The sequence below is a fragment of the Rhineura floridana genome, chromosome 2, assembly GCF_030035675.1.
Source record: "Rhineura floridana isolate rRhiFlo1 chromosome 2, rRhiFlo1.hap2, whole genome shotgun sequence".
NCBI lineage: Eukaryota > Metazoa > Chordata > Lepidosauria > Squamata > Rhineuridae > Rhineura > Rhineura floridana.
Window position 1 is genome coordinate 12781544 of NC_084481.1, and position 25784 is coordinate 12807327.

A 25784-nucleotide genomic window follows, 5' to 3' on the forward strand; every position below is an offset into this window, starting at 1 on the left:
ATATATTGGGGGGCAAGGGGAATGTGATGAAACAGCTGCTGATGGATCCTGCTGCCATTTGTCCAGTCTCCTTTTAAAGCTAAGCTGATGGCTGTGCGGGCATCTAGTGGCAGTAAATTGCATAAATTTATTCTGCACTGTTTGAAAGAGTGGAAAATGGGGAGACTTGAATGAATTCATGTAATATATAAGAACTGCAAAGCATGTTATATTCAAGGTGCACAGAAATTAATACAAATTTATTTCACAACATACATATCCTACTTGATTATAATAAATCCTCTAAGTGTTTTACAGAAAAGATTAAACATTAAAATTATCAATAAAAGACCATTAAAACAAGTATGTAGAAACATTCAAAAAATAATTAAAAAATCAAAATGATTAGAACACACATTTAACACTATATTTAGCTGCACAATTAAAAATATGTTTTACAGTATGTTTGAAAAACAACATTCAATAAAACATCTGAGATGCTAGGAATGATTTCTGATTGAGATCTTGGGAAGAGAGAAATGCAGCAACAGTTCTTTCGGGAATGATTTGGCATCTGTTTAGTTTCTCCAAGTCAACTGGGCCACCTTGGCAAGAACAGGTGCTATTTAGGTCTCTGCCTGATTCTCTTCCTACCTGGTCCAAGTTCTTGAATCTCCAAGGGGATGATCCTAACCATCTTGCCTGGCCTTTTCCATCAACACAATGCTGGCAGCGTGTTTTATCAGTATTGGACTGGGTAGGAGGGAGTCTCTGGGACAACTCTCTACCTGTCTAAATCCTTCTCTGTGGACCGACAGTTCCCTTCTCATTTAATCTGGTTGACTGTGGGCCCAGAAAAGAGTGCTCTCTTGCAAATAAAAGATTTGTATCTGTACTGGGCCCCTTTCAGATGGCCCTGGCATGATAACTTTAACCCTAACCCATTTTCACATAGGAAGGTATTTATACTGAAATTGGGCACGTGAAAATAACAAAGACATCACATTGCAAAACTTGAAAACTTTGAACGTTTCTCCAGCATAATAACTTGGTGGCAATTCTGCATATTGGGGCAGTTTCAGACACAGGCATCTTCATGTGAGAATTTGGGGTGAAGTCTGCATGCAAAGACTTTAACAATCTTGGTTGTAAATTTATGAATCTCCTCTCCTTTGCTTTGGGACCTCTGAGCATTCTTTCTGGAATTTAGAGAGACTAAGTGTAGCCACATGACATGCCTAGTTCACTGTTCGACAAAAAGAAATATATATATATATGTAACTTCAAATGATGTGCTCTCAATACTTATAAAAGGAATCTGGCCCTCTTCTCTCTCCTGAACTTTAACCATATTTTTAAACATTTCTCTGCAGCTCAGCTAATCATAATCACATGATGGCGCTGCTCCAGCAGTTGCTGTACAACGAATCATTGTCTCTTTCCTGGAGGGATATGATTGTGCCTCTGGTCTGCCAGGTGGTTCAGACTGTCCGACCCGACGTCAAGAACAGGGATGATGACATGGACATCCGCCAATTTGTCCATATCAAAAAAGTGAGCAAATGTGAGGTGAAAAACTGAGGAGTAGAGAGAAGAGAAGCAGAGCTTTAAGCCTTATGCTGACTTTCAGAATGATGGTACCTATTTTCAAAGGAGGTCCCACCTTAATGTCCTGAAACTAGCTCAAGCCTGCCCAACTTGTGACCGTCCACGCAAATCACTATGCCCACCAAGGGCTTGATTAACTTCCTGTTCTTTTTGTCTGCCTGGTTCTACAAAAACAAGATGATGCAAAACACCTTGCTGGCTGGTGGGTAGACTTTGGGTGATGAGTCACAAATTATTCAGGCCTGAACTAAACGTTAACCAATTCTTTTACTCTGGCATTCATTTAAGGGGCAATATTCCACTCAAGTGTCAAATGCATCATTGTGTTGACTACTTTTTAATCATCTCTCAGTTCTGACTTTTATAGGTATCTTCTTTTTGAATGTAGTTTTTTCTTTAGCATTTCCTTAGCATAGTCGTGAACAGAACATGTCACTATGTTTAGTTTTTAAGCCAGATGACAGCATTTACTTAGCATGAACAATTTTAGACTATCAATAATGAAACTTAATTATGGAAAAAGTTGATTAGCTAAATGTCTAGATATAAAAGTAATATGTAGCCAGACTTCATGTGAGCAAAGGCAGCCTACTTTTGTACTAGAAAGTTTAAGACATGGTCAGGATAGGAGGTATAATAGATAATATTCATCAGTTCATTTTTATGGCTGCATATTCTCTTGTGCTTAGTGATGGAGTGCTGTTTTTTTAAATGTATTTGCTTAACTACACTGCACACAACATTTCAAATTGCAGTGTTCCTCTTAGCTTGCTGTTCCAACAATTCAAATATGTTGCAATTTTGAGTACTGGGAAAATACCATATCCGTAAGAGAGTAGTACTTCCCTGAGAGAAATAATTCAAATTGTGCAGAACAAATGACCTAAATTGTATATTGTTCTCATGGTAAACCAGATGTCAGGAAAGGCCATTAACCATATGAATGGAAGAGTAGATAATGTTTTTGGTCCCATGAACTGGCTGTTCATGTGAGTCTCATCCAAGAAATGGCAGGGATTGCATTTATTTAAGCTATTTCTGGTTAGCTTCTTGATATTGGGAAGGAAAAGAAATTATTTTAAAAGAGTCTAGCTTTCTAACACATACTAAGCTTGGTGGGAAGATAAGGAGATAAATGGATAATAACATTGTTATTGTTTTGCTAGATTCCAGGCGGAAAAAAATTTGACTCGGTTGTGGTGAATGGCTTTGTTTGTACCAAGAACATAGCACATAAAAAGGTATGATACAGCTATGTTAGTTCATGAAACATGGTAGCATGTGTGACTTGAAATGTCTAATATTGCATGTACAAGCTGTGTAACAGTTTTTGTTCTTGAAGCTTCCCACCCTGCTTTAACTTTATTTCATGTGGATTGCCAACATGTGGTTGGCATAATGTGTGGTCAGATGAACCCAGGATGAGGGAAAGGGGAATCCTGCACATGGACTATTTGATGCCACAAGCTATGAGGCTCTAAGAGGACCTTGACAAGACTAGTGCTTGGTAGACTCTCTTCCATTTGAGCTGAATAGTATTTTGAATTCTCTGTTTGCAGGCTGCATGTGGCGTCTGTCCTGATTTTTATTGGGGCCCCTCCACCTCTTGCCTTGGCAGGCTAGTGCTGCTGCCTTTCGCTCTGTCACTGAGTTGTGGCCCCTCCTGTTGAACCTTGTAAGGAAAGTTATTGATCTGTCCCGTAATACAAATTTGTGAAAGAATACATTTAACAAACCTATCTCTTTCTAGATGAACTCCTGTATTAAAAACCCCAAAATTCTTCTGCTGAAGTGCTCCATCGAATATCTCTACCGAGAAGAAACAAAGTTTACGTGCATAGATCCCATTGTCCTTCAGGTTGGGATAGTTTTCTTTGTCCTCTGTAGCATCGAAGTCTAATGAGTTTGTTTACATAGCTGTGGTAACTGTACTCTTAAGGTTGGTTTCAGCACCACATCCTAATTGTCCAGCTTGGATTTATGAGTTTGTTGCAAAGGTTGCCTCTCTCAGAACTGTTATGGCATTAAAGTCTCTCCAGTACTGTTTTTTAAAATCATGTTTGCAATTAGTTCAGAATCTTTTCAGGAAATAAGTGGCTTGCCTGTTGTCTCATTTCATTGTGGTCTTGATGTGAAAGATCAGCACTTGGCTTCCATGCATTTAATAGCGTTGCACATGGTGGTGTGGAAGATTGCCTAGCAATTAGAATGGCTTTTAGCTAATCCAGGATGTAAGAGCCATATGAGGATTTTGGTAAATAACTTGTGCAGCACAATTCTATACTGGTTTCCTCAGAACTGAGGCTTGTTCTTTACTAAGTATGCTTAAGATCGCAACCTTGGTATTTCTTCTCCACCCCTGATGGTAAATCATCCGAACCCCAGCTTTGCTGGAAAAACAAGACTGCAACATTACATCTGCTCTGAGCAGCTATGAATATTGAAAGCATTTAATCTGGGAATACTAATAAAGCTGTAATTTATTAAGTGCTGCTTTAATTTAAAAAAAAAAAAAACTTTAGCATCACAGTTTTGCCCTCTAACGTACTGCATGCTAAAGACCCCCCATTAAAATTCATGAACTTTGTTCCTGCCTGCTGATTGTCAGTCAGTAATCCAGTCCCTTAAGGCCTCTCCATTTTAGTGCATAGTACCTGAACTAGGTTAGTGTTTACCTTCCTACACACTTGGATTGTCCCACTGTTTTTTAAAAAATTACCGTACTGTCAGGTAAGTTTGTTTTAAATCTGCGGCCTTAGACATACTTAGTCCTCAAACAGTGCCTGATATTATAGTGCACATCTTGTGACTGTATTATCTATTTTTCTGCCATGACAGGAAAGGGAGTTCTTGAAGAACTATGTTCAGCGGATAGTGGACGTCAGGCCAACTTTGGTCTTGGTTGAAAAAACTGTGTCCCGTATTGCCCAAGATATGCTGCTAGAACATGGCATTACTTTGGTCATTAATGTTAAGCCAGTAAGTGCTAAAATTCTAAATGAAATAGTGGTTTGGTGCCTTGGAAGTTTTTCCACATTCATATAATTTAGGGAAGGCTACTAGTAGTACTTTGCCCTAAATAGGATCAAATGCAATGGGACAGATTCTCTGAGTCACAAGGGCTCTTATCTGCTCTTGTCATTTCCTTTGGTTAGGCCTCTGTGTATGAGTCTGACACAAAAATGGGTTTCTTTGGTTTCCCTATTTTTAAAAATGGGTTTGTTGCTTTCAAGATTTATTGAGGAGCCCATTATTTTTTGTCAATGGTTTAGACATCTTAAGCTTGAGTAAGAGGTTGAGGTACAGTTGATGAATGTATAGCATTGAGTCTCACTTGCAAACTCTCTTGCCATTCCACCAGTTGTCCAATATTTTATCCTATTGCCATCTCTCCTGCTCCAGTCCTTGTTACAATATTGGAGATGCTGCAAAAAGCACATCAGATTAATTTTAGGAAAATAAAAATTGTAAAATCATGCAGGTACTGTTGCCTGTGAACAGATCTTGGATTCCTTAGTTTGCATATAGCAATTGAGATTCCGCTGATAGCTTATGCCATAACTTCTCTATTTTCTCTCTCTCTCTGGATTAAGTCAAGTGAGAATGCAAAGCATGCTTGTTATCCATGTTTTGCAGCATGTCTTGGACAGAGTAAGTCGGATGACTCAGGGAGACGTACTAATGTCGATGGATCAGTTGCTGACCAAACCACACCTGGGAACCTGTCACAAATTTTTCATTCAAGTGTTTCAGTTGCCTAATGGTGAGTAATACACATTAGTTCTAGCCTTGTTTGCCTGGAAACTGTTGAAGGTGCCTCCTGTTTGGGCTTCTTTGAAGTATAATCTCAGTGACAAACATAATATAATAACAAAGTAAATTTTATAGGATTGGCAATATTAACAGTAATGCTGACTATTCGTATAGTCCTTTTAAATATCCAAAATGGTTTAAATCTTCTTGTAATTCTTACAATAACCCTTTGGTATGTCACTATTATCTGCATATCTCTGCTAAGGCTGAGAGAGTGGCTTGCCTAAAGCCATGTAGTGAGTTCATGGAAGAGACAAGGTTTGAATCAGGGCCCTCTTTTATTTGTAACTTGGTTATGACATATCTTATGTCAAACTGGCTAGTTTTGTTAAAATTATAACTGCTTTCCTGCATTTGTTAATGTTTTGGTCAAGGTAGATTTGTAACACTTTTTCCCCTTATCACTAAAGTGACACTTTCCCTCATCTCTTAAGGGAATATCCCTTTACACCCGTATTCTTCAGGCTTCATTCATTACATTTTCAGAGCATGGAATGACCCATATAAGTAACTTCCCGACAGGCAGTTATGTTAGTCTGATGCAGCAAAAATTACTGACAGCATCGTTAGACTTTGGTTTTATTAAGGCTATGATTTTGTACCTTACTTTTGTATTTTTCTTTTTAGTTGGTTGACTGTAATAAATACCTGGCTAACAAATTTTATATGGCAAAAGATTTTGTGCTTTACGTGATGCTTTATCAGGTGCATCATATAAAGAAGTGTCTGGAAATCAAGAGGACCTTTTCAGTAGTTGCACTTTCTGTTGAACTCTCTTTAAGAGAGCCTGCCATGTTCCCTCTCTCTTCCCTTGTAGTATGCTGACAAAGCACTTATTTTGCAGCGTTTTGGAGGGATGGGGCTAGCTAGTAATATTACGACTAAATCTTGCTTGTTTTGTGTTTGGCTTTAATTTAATTTAATGGTTGGAACAGCTTAAATTATGTTATTGCTTCACAGAAGTGGTTGGAGGGATCCGCTTGAAAGGGGGATGGAAATGATGGGAAATATTAAGATTTTTGTGGTGGGGGAAGATTGGCCTTCATTCTGAACATATTTTGAACCCATATGAAACACTGGAATACGTATACCACCTGTTAGCTCTTCAGTCGTCACCTCTGTTCTTTTGATTTTGTGATTGTGTATTTATACAGTTTATATTTTCTTTCATGGTTGGTTGATTGCACTAAAATGTTGTTGTTGTTGTTGTTATACAAGCTGTCCAATACATGCCTGCCTTTGTAAAAAAGAAAGATAAACATAATTTTCTCTTTTTTTCAGAGCAAACAAAAACGCTGATGTTTTTTGAAGGGTGCTCCCAGCAGCTGGGCTGCACCATCAAGCTGCGTGGTGCAGGTGATTATGAGCTGGCTCGAGTGAAGGAAATTCTTTTTTTTATGATCTGTGTGGCTTATCATTCCCAGCTGGAGATCTCCTTCCTTATGGATGAGTTTGCCATGCCCCCAATGTTGGCCAAACATGGCTTCTTTCACTGTCTGTTTGAAAGCCAGGAAGAAGAAAATGGACAGCAAGATACGCTGAGCAGAGAAAGCTGCACTGCAGGAAAAGATGCTGATGTGGCCACTGACAAGCTGCCTGTTATATCAGAATTGATGTCTTCAGATGAGATCAGCTACCTGGAACAAAGGACTTTGACAGAAGAGGATGGGCAGGATATGGGAGATCTACAGATAGTTGTCCCCCAGAAACAACAAGAGCATCTCTTAATGGATTCTTTAAATCCCTTCATGACCCCCGCATTGGTGTCAGAGCCACTGTTACTCCCCCTGGGGCTAATTGACCAACACATGGGGATTTTGGATAGTGAGCAGTTGGAGAATGCAAGGGACCTGGATAATTTCCAGGAGACCAAAAGTCAGATGAGGGAATTTAGGGACCCCTTGCAAGATGACACTGGATTGTATGTTACAGAGGAAGTGACCTCTTCGGAAGATCGCCTCAAAACCTTCTCTTTAGCTTTTAAGCAAGAGCTGAAGGATATTATTCTCTGCATTTCCCCTGTGATCAAATTCCGTGAGCCATTTCTGTTAACAGAGAAAGGCATGAGATGTCCCACTAGGGAGTATTTCTTGGAGCAAGTCTATGTGTCTCCTCGGCTCAAGAAGGAGTACAAAGAGCTGGACAGCAGAAGGAAGAAACAGCTATTAAGGGATGTGTCTGGATTGCAAGGAATGAACGGAAGTGTCCAAGCCAAGCCTGTCCAGATCTTACCTTCCCATGAGCTTGTTAGCACCAGGATTGCTGAGCATCTGAACACCAGCCATAGTCTGGCCAGAATGCTAGCTGACTTCCGGGCCAGGGGAGGAAGGATTGTGCAGAAAGATTCAGATCCATTTGCTCAATCTTCTAAAGAGACATCTGGTGTGAGATGTGGAGTCAGGACTGATGATGATGATGATAGAGGGTTTATTCAGAATGAAGCTTTATGGTCTCATAAAGTGAGTACTTAAAATATGCTGGTTTTTTTGTGGGGGGATTTAGAGGGAAGGATTTATCTCCTCCACACACCCCTTTAGAATCTTAAAAGAAAGCAGACTTTAATTTTAGGCTGTAACACTCCAGCTGCATTTCTTAAACTGGGTCATCTTAATGTACTTTGCCTTCCATAGCAGTCACATCTTTGGAAAGTGCACAGAATTTTCACACTTAACTGTCTGCATTCAGGCTGTTGCCATGTGCGGAATGATCTGTGGATCAGTTGCCACGCTGGCATTGGGGGAGGATTAGAACAGGGAGTCTGGGGCTCCCTCCCAAATGCAGCCAGCCAAAGGAGGAGGTAGGAAGGGGAAAGAGTTGCGGTGACCAAAAGCTCCCTCCTGTTCTCTGCTTCTCCATAGTTTCCACGGCTTGTATAGCACTTTGGGTGTCTTCACTGCGACGTTTTAGCTGTTGAGAAGAAAGTGCCTCTGGCTTGTGCCAGGGTTCTTGCTTGCCTGCCCCGCAGTTGGAGAATTAAGCTACAAAATCATTTTGTGTGGGAATAAAGTCCCAGGATATGACAAATTCAAGGAAGGAACAAAAAAGTGATCTCATATGTATGATGTTGTGAAGGAGAAGGACTGTGGCTCAATGGTAGAGCACATGCAGAAGGTAGAGCAGAAGGTACCAGGTGCAGTCCAGAGTATCTCCAGGTAGGGCTGGGAAAAACACTCTGTCGGAAACTGTGGAGAGCTGCTGTCAGTTGGTGTAGATGGTATTGAGCTAGATGGACCAGTGGTCTGGCTCCGTATATGGCACTCCTGTGTTCCTGATTGCTGTGAAAATAAATAGAATGCTAAAGAGGCTGAGGGTGGGATGGGGTGGGAGGAGAGATGAGTCCTATGCAAAATGCATGTTATGCTTCAAATGCCTGTCATAGAATTAATCCTGAACTCTGCTCTTGTTTTCCTAAAACCTGTCAATAGAAATTGTATGACTGGGCCAATTTTGCCTGAAATGTAGTTACGCAAAATAAAATGGAATCTGTTTTGAACTGCCTAGGAGTTCAGCCCATTAAGGTCATGTCCACACCATACATATAAAGCACTACTATACTGCTTTAATGGTCATGGAGAATCCTGGGAATTGTAGTTTAAGGCTGCCCAGCACCTGTAACAAACGATAGTTCCCATGATTCTCTGAGTGTTGAAGTTGTACAATAGTGCTTTAAATGTATGGTGTGGATGTGACGCTCATTTTCTCCTGAAATATAATATTGCACAGTTGAAAGTGATATATTCATTCTTTTACTGGGATGTGTCTTGACAGGTGGACTGTCTTAGCCCTGCAAACCATCAGAGGCTCTGCGTTTTATTCAGCAGCTCTTCAGCCCAATCCAGCAATGCTCCAAGTGCCTGCGTTAGCCCATGGTGTGACATTAATTTTTTTTTCTTTCCCTCCGACTAGTTTAAATGTTTCCTAACTATCTGCCAGTTTTCCCTTTCCATGTAAAGACGAGGGTGGGAGCAGTGTGGTTTGTACCTGGTGCTTTAGTCTGGGCTGTGCAATGGAGGGCTGCAAGGGAGCATAGGGATCAGGGAACTTGCACAGAGATCTGAAAAATCTTCAACTCTTTTGCGTCTCTTCTAGTGTTGTCTCAGTTAGGGAGGGTGTTGGATGAGAAGCAGTGGGGCAGATCACCCCATAGCCTCCTGTCCATCTCTAGGGGATTTGTTCCACTCCTTCCATCTCCAGTCCTCAGCCTCGGAAGAAAAACATGTTTTCCTACCAACTTCCCTAGTCTATTTCTTGAAAGACGTAGGAAGAGGCCAGATGAGCGGCACCCTGCTTCCCCCACTAAAAACGTCTGATGGAAGACCTAAACTTCCCCAAAGCCTCATGTTACTCTGTGAAGCTCAATACAAAGCAAAACTGTACTGGCAATTCTTCTAATGTTCATTGTTTGAAGAAGTGGCTTGGTTTACTAAAATCAATCCAGTCTTAAGATTTTGGCATACTAGAGCAGTAGTCTTTCTTCCAGACCTTTAAGTCAGACATGCAGTAGGGACCCATTTCTTAATTTTTTTACCTTATATTAGAGCTGCTGTTATGATCCATCTTAGATTAGGCCTGGACACCATAGTGGGCCCCAACCCACCAGTTGAACACCAGTGACTTAGGTGATGCATGTTTTAGTGCTTGGGCTTGCTTGTAGCCTGCAATACCCTTGGAAGTACATAGTGGACCTTCCAGCTACAACTGCAGAGATGCAGTATTGAACTGCACAGAGCAAACCCCTACAGCAACAGTAAGAATGTGCTCTGTACGGGTGGAAGTTCAATGTAGCACCTCTGCAGTTACAGCTGGAAGATCCAGTAATGGATATTTCTAAATGCCATGTACTACCTGTGCCTTCCATATCTAGGTAGAGTGTTCTTTCCACAAACTGTATCCTCCTTGTTTCTTTACTCAGTGTAGGGAGGATGGGGTAGCCAAATTGTTCCACACCATATTGCAATGTAGACAAACCGGGGGAAATGGCTCAGCTGTTTCCCGGTGCTACATAAGTACATAATGTAATTGCTGATAATAAATGGGCAGTAAGTCCAAACTCTGATCCCCCCCCCCAGCTTTTACGGAGTCTTTGTCTGTCTGGAACCACACTTTTGTTTATCTGGTCTGGAACCACACTTTTGTTTATCTGGTCTGGAACCACACTTTCGTTTATCTGGTGTTCAGAAAAAGGACACTGCCTCCTTAAGTGTTCAAGGAATGTGTCCTATATTTTGTCTCAGCTACTCAAAAGATAATTGTCTTGTTCTCTGTCACTTTAGGATGGTGGTAATGGAGTTCTATGGAAAGAATGACCTCACTTTAGGTGTGTTTCTAGAAAGATATTGCTTCAGGTAAGAACTTTTGCCTTACCTATATTGTCAAGCTCTCTGAAAAATTCAGTGTATTTCCAAAGGTTCTGTTTGCACACATTGTTAACCATAGTTTATTTTAAACCATATTTTTAACATACACCAACACTTTGCTCTTTCCCCATTCCTGCTTCTGGTTTCTTTAAAACACACCATGAATGGAAGCCAAGGTTTGTTCATGACTTACTTCTTATGGGTTGTTTGAAAGGAAACTACAAGTCTGGGTTTCCTATGTCTTGACAAACCTGTTTCTCCCTTGGGGCACAGTTTGGAGCAAGGGAAAGCTGTTATGCGCATTCAACCATAGTGTAAAATTATGGTTGAATGTTGCATGGAAATCAGGCCGGTGTTGGTTCCAACCATGGTGTGTATTTGTTCCAGCAGTGGTTTGTTTCTGTTTTGTTTTTATTTATCTTTCAGACTTAACCTCCATTTTAGCCCTGGGAGGGCCTGTAGGTTGGTGGTAAAGCACATGCGTCATGTGCAGAAGTTCTATGGTTCAATCTCTGACATCTGCAGTTAAACAGTTGTCTGATAGCAGAGCAGAGTTACAAGTTTTCAGTAGGTGTCTAAAACAATATAACAAAGACACCTACCTAAAGTCAGTAAGCAGGGAATTCCAAAGCCACACAAAGATTGACTCAAAGATTGAACGGAATGAACATTATATGGCACTTGTAAAAATGCAAGTTCTGCAGATCGAAAAGGTCAGATATGATGGGAGTTATAATCCAAAAACATCTGGTGGATCATTAGTTCACTTGCCCCTACTGCAGAGCATCACACTGAAGAGGATTGTCAATTAAAACATGTTTTCCTCACTACTGCTCTTTGTTCTTTTAAGGCCTTCCTACCAGTGCCCAAGCATGTTCTGTGAAACACCAATGGTGCATCACATCCGTCGCTTTGTTCATGGGCAAGGCTGTGTACAGATCATCCTGAAGGAACTAGACTCTCCAGTGCCTGGCTATCAGCACACAATTCTTACCTACTCCTGGTGTAGGATTTGCAAGCAGGTAATGAGGGATCCCTGTTCTTTTTTTTTGAGTCAGTTCTCAAAAGCTGTTGGATCATGGTGGACCTTTAGGTTGCTATCAAAGGTGCAGGCAGATGCCAAAACCACGGGATTGCAGAGGTAAGGAAGGTAAAAGCTATGCTGACTACACAAAAAATGTCACTTATGGCATCTCTCTGTTGAATTCCCACTTTTAATTCAAAGTTAAAAGTAATTTGTTTAGGGGGAATTCTGTATGTCCTTCATTAAGATGTCTTAAATATGATTCAAGACAGATTTAACCTAGCCCTTGTTTCCTTAATTCACTTGTGAAAAATTTGGTTTAATCATATATAAAAAATTGTATTGGTCTAGTATCAAGGTAACAGTTGCTTCCTACAAACTACAGTTACAAACAGAGAATCTTCAGGAAAATGCCCAATTTTTCTCTTAGTTTTCTGTGGTTTAGTGTCAAGATCTGCACCAATCCTAGCCAGGTCTGAAGTGGGTCTGCAAATCCTGGCTTTAAAAGGGACTGTTTAGTACTGGAATGATGTAATACCAAACCGATGTGAAGGGTACATGTGCCTCAGGAGTAAAAAGGTGTTTCTTCTGAAACAGGCTCCTGCTTTGCAGCCCATGATTTTCAGAGAGCAAAGTCAAGTCTGGACTAGACTGTCTTGTCAGCAGAGCCTGGAAGATTACTTTTAAAAATAAATTACAATTACTGTTACATGGCCCCCAAAAGTAATAAATTACCATTACCACTGCTCTGGAAGTAACTGATTACTTTACTGTTACTCAGAAGTAATCGCTACAATTACACTTGTTACTTTTTTAAAAAAATGGAGTGCCTACAAGGTGCTGGCCTTGGCTGTTGCACATCTAAGTAGCCTAAAACAACATTAAAAATAAACAACAGAGGGTAGCAGAATAGTTTTTTTATCCATAAGATTAACAGAATGGCATAACAGAATCTCACATCCACCCCCCACCCCAGCAATGGTGATACCCCAAAGCACGTATACCGTATATTCCGGCGTATAAGGCGACTGGGCGTATAAGACAACCCCCAACTTTTCCAGTTAAAATATAGAGTTTGGGATATACTCGCCGTATAAGACTACCCCTGCTTATGACATGCAGGTACTTAGCCGGAAAACTGTCACTTATAAACTTATAAATATTAATATTTGGATTGTCCAGTTGTTTTGTTTTTGTGCCTAGGAATAACCACCAAAAACGGGGGAAAGATGTGAGAAATCTTTTTTTTAAAAGCAACATTTTCAGCCTTAAATGCCTAGTTTCCAACACTATGGAGTATTTATTGATTGATTAAGAGAATTTATATCCTGCCCTTTTGCTGTTAAAAACAGAGCTCAGCACAGCTTACAAATATAGTAAAAACAATAAAAATACACAATCAGAGAAAAACAAGCCAAAATGTTAGGAAAAGGAGTCTTTCACACCACATGCTCAGTTCTAAATACTGTTGCAGCCAGTTTTACAAGTTCCTCCAGTATTCCACTGGTGCAGGCACTCAGACATTCAAAGTACTGTATGTTTCTTAGGTTTTATAAAAGCAGAGCTTTGCTTAACTCAAAATTTCTTCTCCCTTTGATAACCACATCTACACAGGTTCCACCTCCATACTCAAAATGAAGCTGAGCCTGGAAGTGTACAACAACCCCACACATACCTTGCTAATTCGATTATCAATGCCAGGATGTCTGTCTTATCGACTACTCTCCTGCTCCCCCCCCCCCCACACACACACACCGGGCATCATGAAAGACCCAGTCCTGGGCTCAGAAAGAAAATAAATATCTGGTCCTCTTCAAAGTATTGATAAGCCTCTTGTTTTAATTGAAATAATAATTATAAATTCTTGTTCTTATCACTAATGGGAGTTAATTATCTTGCATATGCTGCTGTTGCTTCTATGGCTGTAACGGAGTGAGGTTAAAGATAAGTGAAATGCAAATAGGAAAAAAAAATACAGAAGGCAGTAACACTTTCCTAAATGTAATACGATACCAACCACAACAAGATTCCTATAAGGCAAAAAACTAAGCATCTCACAACCAGTCAGGATTCCTAACCAAAACCCAAAAATTTGATAAATGAAGAAATATTTATATAAGCATAACTATCAAATATATTTATTATTTACACAAACTGTAAAGATATTTATAGTGCAATCCTAAATTTATTTATTCAGAAGCAAGTCCCAGCGTATTCAATGGGGCTTACTCAAACAGGGACAGAAATGCAACCTCAAGTGATAAGCAACTTCATTCACACAACCCAAAATTCCGAATCATGCCACTTTACACTGTTTTGCAACTGTTTATACTTGTTTTTATGCTTATTGGATTTTAAATGGCTTTATTTCTTGTTGTGAGCTGCCTTGGTTTCCAACCCTACCTCACAGGGGTGTTGGAAAGACTCCATACACACACGCACACACTGCAGATGTATAAATACATACAGCCCATATAATAGTTTATTGTCAAACCAATTGGTCATTGCAGAAAAATCAGTATTAGTTTTTTAAAAATCAGTATTAGTTTCCTACAGAATAAAAACTGCAATACCTAAGTAAGCCCTGCCTACTTGCTTTAAAATAGGACTGGGGGGGGGGCAGAAAGAGAACACAAACACAATTCTTTTTTACATTCACTCCAAAGTTCCATTGATTTTCAGCACATTCATAATCATGTCTACTCAAAAGTAATTCCTACTGAATTCAATAGGATTTACTCTGGACATATGGGATTAGCACTGTTTTTACCCCCAAAAGCAACTATTGGGAAGGTTTTCAAAACACTGCCCAGGATCTGACTCCTACACACAACAGGGGGAAAAACTGAAATGTATATACCTACCCAATTTATGAGATTTTCAGATAAACAGGAGGGGAAACCACCATTTTCTGGCCTCGCAATGAAGTTTTGCAGACACTGCCACCAAACAAACACTTCACTGATTGGCTGAAATCCTGAACGGGCGGGGTTAAAGCTACGAAGTGCTATACAGTAGTTTAAAAAAAGATTTAACCGGGGCGGGGGGTGCCTGACGTTTTTATATATATCTCGAGAACTGCACCACCTAGAAACTTAATTTTTTTTTTAAATAAAAGCTGAGAATCCGGGCCACCTAAGGGGCTAGCCAGGCGCCGGGTGGCATGCTTAGAATCCGGGTAAAACCCGGCTATCCGGGCAATATGGCAACCCTAATAAGACGACACCCGGCGTATAAGATGACCCCCGACTTTGGAGAAGATTTTCCAGGGTTAAAAAGTCGTCTTATATGCCGGAATATACGGTACTTTTTCACTCAAAATCAAATTTTACACTTGAAATGCTGCTTTTATAATACATTTCTGTTACGTCTCATCTTAACTCAAAGAGCACGTCAGACAAGAATGTCTTTTTACATTCATTAGTGCTTGAAGGCATGCCTGTGTTGTGCTGCAAAAACACCACAGTACCCCTTTCAACTAAAACACATTTTGATCAATATGGCAATCCCCTATCATCAAAGAAAAAGGCGAACTTTAATACTTTACTAGTTGCCTTTGTAATTTTTTTTGTCAACAGTATAAACATAGAGGTAACTTAATCCTGTACATACTTACCTGGGAGTAAGTCCCATTGAACTCATTGGGTAGACATGTATGCACGATTGAACTGTCAGAAGTAAAATTTAAGAGACATAATGTAGGTAAACAGAAAGTGCACAGATCAAAAGTAATCCACCAGATTAAACACTATATTTTCTCCTGCAATTAAAAATGTAGTCTTGCACAGCATATAGTGAAACTGTGGAATTTGCTACCACAAGAAGCAGTGATGGGCACCAACTTGGATGGCTTTAAAAGAGGATTAGACAAATTCATGGAGGATAAAGCTATCAGCGGCACCTAGCAATGATGGCTATGTTCTACTTCCACTATCAGAGACAGTACGCTTCTGAATACCAGTTGCTGGAAATACAAGTGCAGAGAGTGCTGCGCGTGCACTCAAGTCCTGCTTGTGGATTTACCTTTAGAGCATCTGATTGGCCACTGTGAGAACAGGATGCTGGACTAGATGGGCCACTGGTTGGATCCAGCAGGCTCTTCTTATGTTCTTGTGTGTATTGCAACAAAGGACAAAAGTCACTTGTGGGGCCTTACAGACCAGAGATAGCCAATGTGGTGACCTCCAGATGTAGGACTACAATTTCCATCATCCCTGATAATTGGTTACATTATCTGGTGCTGATGGGAGTTGTACAACATCTGGAGGGCACTATGTTGAAGACCCAATTAGATTAACACAACTCCCTTCCCACCTGTTTCAAACACGTCCAGAAAAGTATGTCTCTTAAATTCTATGTCTGACAGCACATTCCTTTCAGAAGTAAAAGATAATCTGCAATCCTATAGACATATCCATTTAACTCAATTACGCTTAATTCAGAGTAGACATATACAGGACTGGACTCCACCACAATACATTTCAGCATTTCAGGGGCTATACTTACAATATCATGGCATTCACAAATCAAAAGTAAATCTGAGGAGGGGGACACACACACAAGTAATAAAATGTCTGACAAACAGAATCTTAACAGGTGAAGCTTTCTCTATAATTGTATTCCCATAGTAGAAAAGGCTTGCTCCATTTAATTTCTAAATGCACAAGAGCCTGATCTCCTGCGATGCCAACCCTAAACCATGCAAAGAACTCAAGTTAAAAAAACCACAACCACAGAATTTGGGCATTTTTTTAAAAAAAAAAAACACCTGTAACAGTATGAAATACAATATTCTCAGGCAAAAGCAAGTTATGAGACAGTAAACATAAACACACACACACAGTGACAGAAATACTCTGAGCATGAGCATTTTCACATTTTAAATTTTTACTCATTGTTTTTGCTTATTTACTGCCTTGGGCCAGTCCCTAACTCTCTGCCTAACCTACCTCACAGATACAGAAGGCAGAATTAAAATGCCTGCAAAAGGAAACGAAGGCTGCAATCCAATACATGTCTACTCAGAAGTAAGCTTTATTGGGTTCAGTGGCACTTACTCCCAGGTAAGCATATTATCCAATACGCACTTGCCTGGGAGTCCATTAAACCCAATGGGACTTACTTCTGAGTAGACATGTATTGGATTGCAGGTTAGTCCTTGTATTATTGGCATCAAATTTTCCTTGCCTTAACCAGATTGATGCATCTTTGTACTATAAAGTGTCATATTTTTTCTCTCCTCCCCCCTGCAAATTAGTACAGCTTCAAGGCTTCAACCAGTCCTTATCTGGCCTAATTAGTGCAATCCAATACCCAGTTTGATTTACCTGGGAGTAAGCTCCATTAAACATAGAGACTTACTTCTGAGTAAACTTGTATGTATTGTACTGTAAGTTAACTATACAATCATTTTTAACAAGTGCCTTACTGGAACTCTTTGCACTTGCCATGGAGATGTTGGAAGTGGGGCAAGAGCAACTCCTGTTTTGTTCTTTTGTTTATGTTCCAGAAGGGAGATAAAGTTAGGGTCCTCCAAATGGCTAGGCTTGACTACCTTTACTTGTGATGTTCTGACTGACTTCCTTCCGTCATTAAACTGATAGGGACGCTGCCCCTCCTTCTGCCCTTTCCTTTCTTCTATTTTTCGACTGTCCGAGAGAGAGGATACACCTTTTGTCTCTGGTCTCTCTCTCCTGAGCCATTAGGGCAACTCCCAAACCTGGGTGTTGTGCCTCCAACTTAGTTAGTTAGAACTAGGTATGCCTTTCTATCTACTATATATTTCTATAAATAAAGTAGCTTTTCTTATTTTACTAAGTCTTAAGTCTCAGTGATCTCAATGCAGGGTAGAGGTCTGCTTTCTTAGGTAAACGCACACACTGGCACACAGCATCTCAGACAGTTGACAATCTCTGCTCATATCTATACAAATTTACACAACAGGAGAGGGGGATTTTTTAGAACTTCCAGGGAATACCTTGCTCAGAAGATGAAGATGCATCCTGTTTGATAGGAAGAAAAGAAGGGCAGGAAAGAGAACTGGAAGCAGCAGCTCTTTAGGACCCTGGCTGCTTGTAGCTGCAACTTCTGCCTGCCCCTTGCTCACCCCAAAGCTGTGGCTGTGAGGAGGCTTTTGGCTCTCGTCTCTCCACTGGTGAGAGAGGGGAGGTGGGGAGGGAGGCAGAGGCCACCGCTTCGAGCTTTGCGTGCCAAACATGACAAACACACACACACGCACATCGTCTCTCACCTCCACAGTTCTTCATGTCCATTCTGCCGCTGCCTCCTTGCTGTCTAGCTCCTTTCTCCCTCCGCTCCATTCTTCTCCACCACCATCTATTTTTTAACCATTTCTTCTCCACTTCACCCTCATCTTACTCTCCACCTCCTTCCTCATCGCCTCCCAAACACCCATAGAGCACAAAGGAAGAGCAACACTGCACAGAAGCACATGATTTTTATCCAAAAATTAGAGCAGAATGTTTCCCCTGCTTCTCCCCACAAGTAACGCCCCAAAGTAATGCCAGAAACATTACAATTACAGCTGAAAAGTAATGAATGAAATTACTCCTATTACAGTCAAAATGTAAAGAAAGTACCCACTTGTTCCTCAAAAAAGTAATAAAGTACAAGTAATTCATTTTTCCTAACGAATTACTTCCAAGCTCTATTTGTTAGACCTTTGAGGGTGGGTAGTAGGGAAGATTCCACAAAATGGAATTTGAGACTCCATACTTTATAAACTGTTGGGAAGGCATCCTTATGCACGTGTGATATGTGGAGATCATCCTTTTTAAAAACAAAGACACCTAAATAGCATTTTATTAGCATTTGTTAGAGATCCTATACATTTCACAAGACACCATGTGAAGCAATTTCTGCTATGCTATAAGAAATACTTTGAATACTGTAGAAAAATACTTGATGAATTTCTACAACAGTCTTTTTGAATTCTAATATCATATCATACATCTTAGTTCTTAAAATAGCATGTGCAAGTAGAACAGTACATCCATATTACAAGTGAGTGACTGGGGCTGCTTTATCGTGGCTTGCCTGTGAGTTTATACCCAGAGATGATATTTCAACTGGGGACCACCTAGATCATTGTTTATGCTCTTAACTGTCACACTATGCTAGCTCTCTTGAGGAATATGTTGTAGTAAATTGATGCCAGTAAACAGCCCACATTCGCAGTGATTCCATATTGTAAAAGAGCATGCCAGGATGCAGACTATTTGTGCTTTTAAAGAGTTGTATTTTTCTGCAGCCAGACTTCTGAGTCAGCAGTTTCAATTGCTACCTGTCCCAGTGACAGTTATTTGGAGGAATGGTGGTCTTGATGTTTTGTTGACTCCTTCCAGTATTAATTAAAGCTAGAAGTATGCATGTGTGAAGTTCCTAGTCACACCCAAGAATTGCTGAAGCTCGAGGTCAAGTTAGAATGGATCTTTCTGTGTGCCCTGTTTAGATAAAATCACTAACTTTTCCAGGTAACACCAGTGGTTCCACTTTCCAATGACTCTTGGTCCATATCCTTTGCCAAATACCTTGAACTCCGTTTTTATGGACATCAGTACACCCGAAGGGCCAACGCTGAGCCATGTGGCCACTCCATACATCATGACTACCACCAGTATTTTTCCTACAATCAGATGGTGGCATCTTTCAGGTAAGAAAAGTCTGAAGGCTTTTCCTCCTAAGATTCACTAACTCTCACTTCAACTCGAGATAAAGTGGCCTTAATTTTATTTTATACATATTTATTTTACCAACTCTTTATTAGTGTCAATGCATACAATCAACACATTCAATCACATATTTTATGATTTGTTGCTTTTCAGTAAATTTATTTTAAACAGAATTTTCCAGTACAGTGAATATGGGCTAAATGTAGCCAGAAAAAAATGAAAGAAAACAAACATTATCAATTTATTTAGGATGCATATTACACAGAACCATAAAATAATTATGGCTTGAATGTTTCATCTTAGTAGGCCAGCAAAATCTTATGGCGACTATGTTTTAAAATTCTAAATATTAATGATTTATTGTAGTAGGCAATTCTTACTCACTCTTCTCATCCTAAGAGCCCAGTTCCCATCCACTGCAATGTTGATGTGGGGGGAGGGGTCAGGATGGCATATAGTTGCCTCTCCCAGTCTCCACGGATGGAGAGGAAAGCAGGTGGTGGGGCTTCACTCTGGCAGAGGCCTTAGCCATGCCCAAGCTGTTGGAAAGCCACTATCGGCAGTAACAGCCCTGAAGCAGAGCATTTTGAGTGTGGGGTGCTGGCAGCTCTTGTTCCCCCAGCTATACCAACCTAGGGCTCTTGCCCTAGTACAAAGGAAGAAAGAACCGCCCACTAACCTTCTGCCGCGCCCATTATGAGTTGGCAGGGCTTGTTATCGGGCAGTAGATCTGCTGCTTCTCTCTTCCCCAGGTCCATGTAAGACTGCTCTGCTCAACATATACATTCAAACAAATATTTAACTCTGTTCCTGTTCTTAATTCTTACACAAAACTTAATTTCTAAGTTACCAAAACATTTTATTCTTCTTTCCGTACACTAAATGAAATGTTAGCATCCAACAACTCAAAATACCCCAGCCATTATTTTCCCATATTTAAACAGGAGGCACAACCATCATTAGCAGAAATAATTGTTTGCCAGTCCTCCTCAAACCATCATTTCTGCTTCTGTATTAATGGTCATTCTCAAGCCAGTTTGTTAATTTAGGCACCATGAGTGAACTACAGTTAAGCTTTAGTAAGTTTTACATGGTGTCTGAAATTTAGGGCCCCTAAATCTTAACAATCTGGCCCAGTTCAAAGATGTGTTATCTTCTCTTCCTAGCTATTCTCCTATACGACTGCTGGAGGTGTGCGTCCCGCATCCCAAGATTTACATAAAGCGTCAGGTTCCGCTAAAGATTAGCATGCTTCAAGACCTGAAGGATTTTTCTCAAAAGTAAGTATCTGTCTCTATCCTCTCCTGCTCTCCCCCACCAATCGGCTAGTATTTATCCAACATGATAATGGTATATCCATTATGGTTCTAGCAGTGCTGTTACATTACATTGCATTAGTTGTGTTCAAATGTCACAGAAAAGATAGTTCATGGTTTGCCATGATATGGCTCCTACTTTGCTCTTTCCTAGAGCAGCCTTTCCCAACTAGTGGGCCACCAGATCTTGTTGGACCACAACTCCCATCAGCCTCAGCCAGCATTGCCAATGGTCAGGAAAGATGGGAATTGTGGTCCAGCAACATCTCGTGGCCCACTGGTTGGGAAAGGCTGCCCTAGAGCAAGTGGGGGCAACAAACCACAATCCATTGCTTAGCATTATGTCTGAACCAGGGCTTGTAGCTTGTTGTGAATGGACCACAACATGAAGCCAAGGCTTGTTCTTGGCTTGCCAGCTATGATTTGTGTGGAGTGAAACAAACCATGATACCTATTCAGACATAATGCTAAGTCAAGGGTTGTGGTTTGTTGCTCCCACTTGCTCAAGGGAAAGATCAAAGTGTGAGTCATCAGCACACCCACAGTAAACTACAGTTTACTCTGATGTTTGAACTGGACCTCTGGAACACTGCAAATACTTTACACCTAAAACTGTAAAATAGTGAAATAGTGGTATGCCCACTTCATGGCCTAGAAATTGAGATACATAGTTCAATATCTTTCCAGAAGTCATGCAGAAATCTTTAATTCTAAGATTTTCGGTGGAGTTCTTCTAGTGTTTTGATAGCAGTATCTGTGCATGGGAAAACTGAGTTCTTCCACCCACAGTGACAGAAGTGGTCTAGTGAAATTGATTAGCAGTAAGTGGAGAAACAAAAGGGAATACTATTTCTAACATATAATTAGCATTTGGAGTTAGTTGTCATAAGACATTGTGATATCCTAAATAGCCATTTTTTTCAGTCTTGAAATTCTAGCCCCTGCTTCTGTCAGCAAAGTGGCACTGTGATGGACTGACTTGACAGGGAGATGTAGCAGGTGGAGAAAAGGATGCTTAGCCACTCGCCCTTCAGTTCCTTTCCACCTGGCAGGGGTGCTGCCTATCACATTTAAATATATTTGCATTGTGGGGTGGAAGGCTTTCAAAATGTAAGATTTTCCAGATATCATAACCAACTTTGATAGTCTTCCACCCGCCATATATGAATGCTTACATCTGATTAGCAGAGCCTTTGCTTTGACATGCTTTTTAGTACCTTTAGACAGCAGCTGTGATGCATTCCGGGCTGTGTTACTCTGTACTTTAAAAAAATGGAGATGTTGTACTTGGACAATCCAAGTTTCGCCACTGTCTAACGCATGCAAACTAAGCAAATGTTTGCAGAGTTATTGAAAATAGTAAAAAATATATACAAAGAAGCTTTGCAGGGCAGTGAAGCAATCCTGCCCAACCGACAGAAATCTTGTTCTGCCACCTTTTTGCTTGTTAGAGATTCACCAGACATTACCTGCAAACAGTGGCTAATTCTAGCTCCCTCACAGGCATTCATGAGATGTACACGTTTGCCATAATGTTTGTGTGACCATGTAATTACATTTTTATGGGCATACACGTTTTGTGTTCTCTCAAAGTATTTTATATGTCCTGTGTGAAGTTGCCTAGAGTAGCTTATGTTCAACAGGTTTCTAATCACATCCTACAGTACGCTGGACTAATTCTCAATGGGGACTTGTAGGAGTGGGTGTATGTGGCAAAATCTGAGTGGTGTGTAGTTCTATTCCAATTTGACCTCATTGTTGCAGGGTGTCTCAGGTATACATTGCTGTTGATGAGCGCCTCACCTCTCTGAAAACAGATACTTTTAGCAAAACAAGGGAGGAGAAGATGGAGGATCTTTTTGCCCAGAAGGAGGTAACATGATTTTGATGCATGCAGTGGGGAAAATCACTCTATGTAATGTTACACATTTTATGTTTGCTCAGTATAGCAGGCTTCCAATTCTTCGCATCACAGTCAGAGGATCCAGGGTGCAGCTTAAATGAGGCTGAAGAAAATAAAGCAGAGAACAGCAGTGCTAATCTAAGCTGATAATATTTTGGACCAGTCATCACTCCCAGTGCTTTCTCAAAGAGTAGTGAGGGCCGAGGCACAAATTTTTGAAATTGAAGTATTTAGCTACTGTAACATTAAATCTTTTCTTGCTGTTTAAAAAGATGGGGTTTGCCTACTCAAAATTGGTCTCAACAAGGTCTGCTGGTATAGCACAGTGGGGAGGAGAGCCTGGCTGGGAGTCCAGAGTCTGTGAGTTCAAATCCCCACTTGTGTCTCCTGGGTGTCAAGGGCCAGCTAAAGATCACCCCCACAGTGAGTGGCTCAGGGGTTACGTGCCCTGCCACCTGGGCAGCCGTGGGCAAGCGGCATAGTCCCAAGGAGCCCAGTTGCCCCCCAGCTGGCAGTTGCGGACAAGGAAGGGGCTGGCTTGTGCAGCTGTGGCAAGCTGAGCAGGCCCTAGCCAGCTGGGGAGGACTAGCCTCAGAGGGAGGCAATGGGAAACCCCCCTCTGAATACTGCTTACCATGAACACCCTATTCATAGAGTAGCCATAAGGCGGGATCGACTTGAAGGCAGTCCATTTCCATTTTCCTGTAGAGATTTTATTTGTGGTAGCTAGCTCGGAAGAGGCATCCTAGGCAGGTCTGAAGTAGGTCTTTGCCTAAGAAGAACCATTGCATTGTTTGTCTTTGGATAGATGGAGGAAGTAGAATTTCGAAACTGGATAGAGAAAATCCAAGCAAGGATGCTTTCTTCATCACTTGACAATCCTCAGCAGCTGCAATCTGTCTCTGAATCTCTGATAGCCAAAAAGCAAAGTCTTTGTGAGATGCTGCAAGCTTGGAATAACAGGTGAGTAGGTGGGAACTATTAACTTTCTAGTGCTCCTGTCTTCGTGGGCTGTTACTCCATCCCCTTGCAACACCACATTTCCCTCCACATTTGATTGTCCTGGCTATTTGGAAAGTTAAATATTGTGGCATAGTTATAATTTCTCTACAAAGTAGTTTTTTCCTGCCAGCTGCTCAGTTGTGGTCAATTAAAAGTATTGGATTTCTTTGTAAAAACTCTCTGGAGGAGATGCTTATAGCTAGTGTGAATATGAGAGAGAAGGCATATTTTGAATATAAAGGGATCTAGCCCACTGATCAGTCATGGAACTGCTGAAATACACGCTTGAATAAAAATCTTTTAAATGTGACCCATTTTGTAGGTTACAAGATCTCTTCCAACAAGAGAAAGGGAGGAAGCGCCCCTCGGTACCCCCTAGTCCTGGGAGACTGAGGCAAGGCGAAGAGAGCAAGGTAATGAGTTCTGCTGTTCACAATAATGAATTTAAAACTGCAATTCTTATTGGAGGTTGAAGAACGAAAAGGTTGGATTAACTTGGGTATTGGCACTTGCAGAACTTCTTGCAGCACCTGAAAGAGACCCCTGTAATGCCAGTATGGCTTTTGTCATGATTGGGGCATCGCTGCTATCTGTTCCTTAACACATACATAGTCCAGATTATAGCTAGGATCCGCTGTACCCAACTGCATGATTGTAGAGGCTTTTTCCAAACTGCATCATGGCTCTTCACTCCCATCTCCCAAACTACTTCTGTAGGTTTCCCAAACTTCAAAAGTGACTTGTAGTGCAGCATACACGGACTGTCTAGAAGAGAATGAAAGATCTGTCCTATATACTTTTGGGTTACCAGCATTGTGTTTCTACCACATCATGGAGCGTCCATACACTGGGGATGCAGTGTAAATAGTACTGCTTACAACAAGAGCTGTTTCACACGTTCCAAAGAAGTCACAAGAAGAAGGGTTTCATTTGTCTCCCCTTGGTTCTAGGCCAAGGGTGGGGAACCTTTCTTAGTCCAAGGGCTGCATTCCCTCATGGGTAACTTGATGGGGGCCAGAGGCCAGTTGTGGGAGGAGCTACAGGCAAAAAATGGATGGAGCAACAGATGCAACTCTTATCTTTGTACAGCAGGTGACATTCCAGCCATGCAAAAAGCCGGAGGTTTCTCCATACACACATAACTCATCTCTCTCCTCTATCCAGACAAGCAAGAGGCATCACTGCAATTCAAGGGCATGTTCCTGCCAAGTAAAAGTTCTTCAGGAGGATCCAGAGCAGGGCTAAGGGGAGAGTGTGGCCTGAGAAGAGACCTGGAGGGCCCCCAGTTCTCAGGTTCCCCATCCAAAGTGATCTTCTGTCACTGCACTGGGAGAATAGGCTCCTCTATACAGGAGCCATGCACATTTCCTCCTGGAGACCAGATTGTGTCCGGAGAAAGAAAGAAGTTTCACTTGTGCTTCCTCCTCCACCAGTTCTCTAGAGCTTGTGAAGTGTGTTTAGGGGGGGAAATGTAGCATGGGGTGAGCTTTTCTGGCATAGCTAGAAACATTGCACTGGATTCCTGAATGCCCTGGGGGAATTCCCAGTAGATAGAGCAGGTGATCCCGTTAAGGCCCTTGTCACGCTGTAGACCAGTGAGACGCTTCGGGCTCTTAACACGGTTTCCCCTGAGCGCCCTCTCTGGCATTGTCGAGCCTGATTTGCACCTTGGTGCACAAGTGAACTAAGGGCAATGAAACAATCTGGACGACGGCTGAGAAAGACATGCTGTGAGGCTGATCGGGCACGAGTAAAACATTATTACTGTGTGGCAGTGAGGGCGGCGAAGAAGGCCCACTTCTCTGCCACCATCTCATCCTCAAGTAGCCATCCAGTGGAGCTTTTCCATATTGTCAGGGGTCTGTTGACATCAGTTCCAGGAAATGGAGCTTTAGATCCTTCAGAGACCCACTGTGAATTGTTTGCAAGGCACTTTGAGGGTAAAGTTGCTCATCTCCATAGCTTCTTGATGCCCCATCCACATCTACTGTAGTCCTCAATGAGGTGTCCAGTGCAACATCTGCTGCAACTTCTTGGGAACGGTTTCAGCTGATGCGGCCTGATGATGTGGAGAAGGTGCTTGCGATGATG

At 41.2% G+C, this 25784-nt stretch overlaps 1 protein-coding gene across 7 annotated transcripts in view; it reads left to right on the top strand.

Moving 5' to 3' along the window:
• Positions 1–25784, top strand: part of PIKFYVE (phosphoinositide kinase, FYVE-type zinc finger containing) — a 139079-nt gene that overhangs the window by 66412 nt on the left and 46883 nt on the right. For all 7 annotated transcript variants that reach the window (XM_061607829.1, XM_061607828.1, XM_061607827.1 and 4 more), the window contains 14 exons: positions 1353–1533; positions 2754–2828; positions 3338–3445; positions 4426–4566; positions 5224–5350; positions 6682–7859; positions 9169–9269; positions 10674–10745; positions 11608–11779; positions 19275–19453; positions 20639–20752; positions 22553–22661; positions 23500–23654; positions 24016–24106. In XM_061607829.1, the coding sequence (XP_061463813.1) occupies positions 1353–1533; positions 2754–2828; positions 3338–3445; positions 4426–4566; positions 5224–5350; positions 6682–7859; positions 9169–9269; positions 10674–10745; positions 11608–11779; positions 19275–19453; positions 20639–20752; positions 22553–22661; positions 23500–23654; positions 24016–24106 (2803 nt within the window). The remainder of the gene's footprint in view (positions 1–1352; positions 1534–2753; positions 2829–3337; positions 3446–4425; positions 4567–5223; positions 5351–6681; positions 7860–9168; positions 9270–10673; positions 10746–11607; positions 11780–19274; positions 19454–20638; positions 20753–22552; positions 22662–23499; positions 23655–24015; positions 24107–25784) is intronic.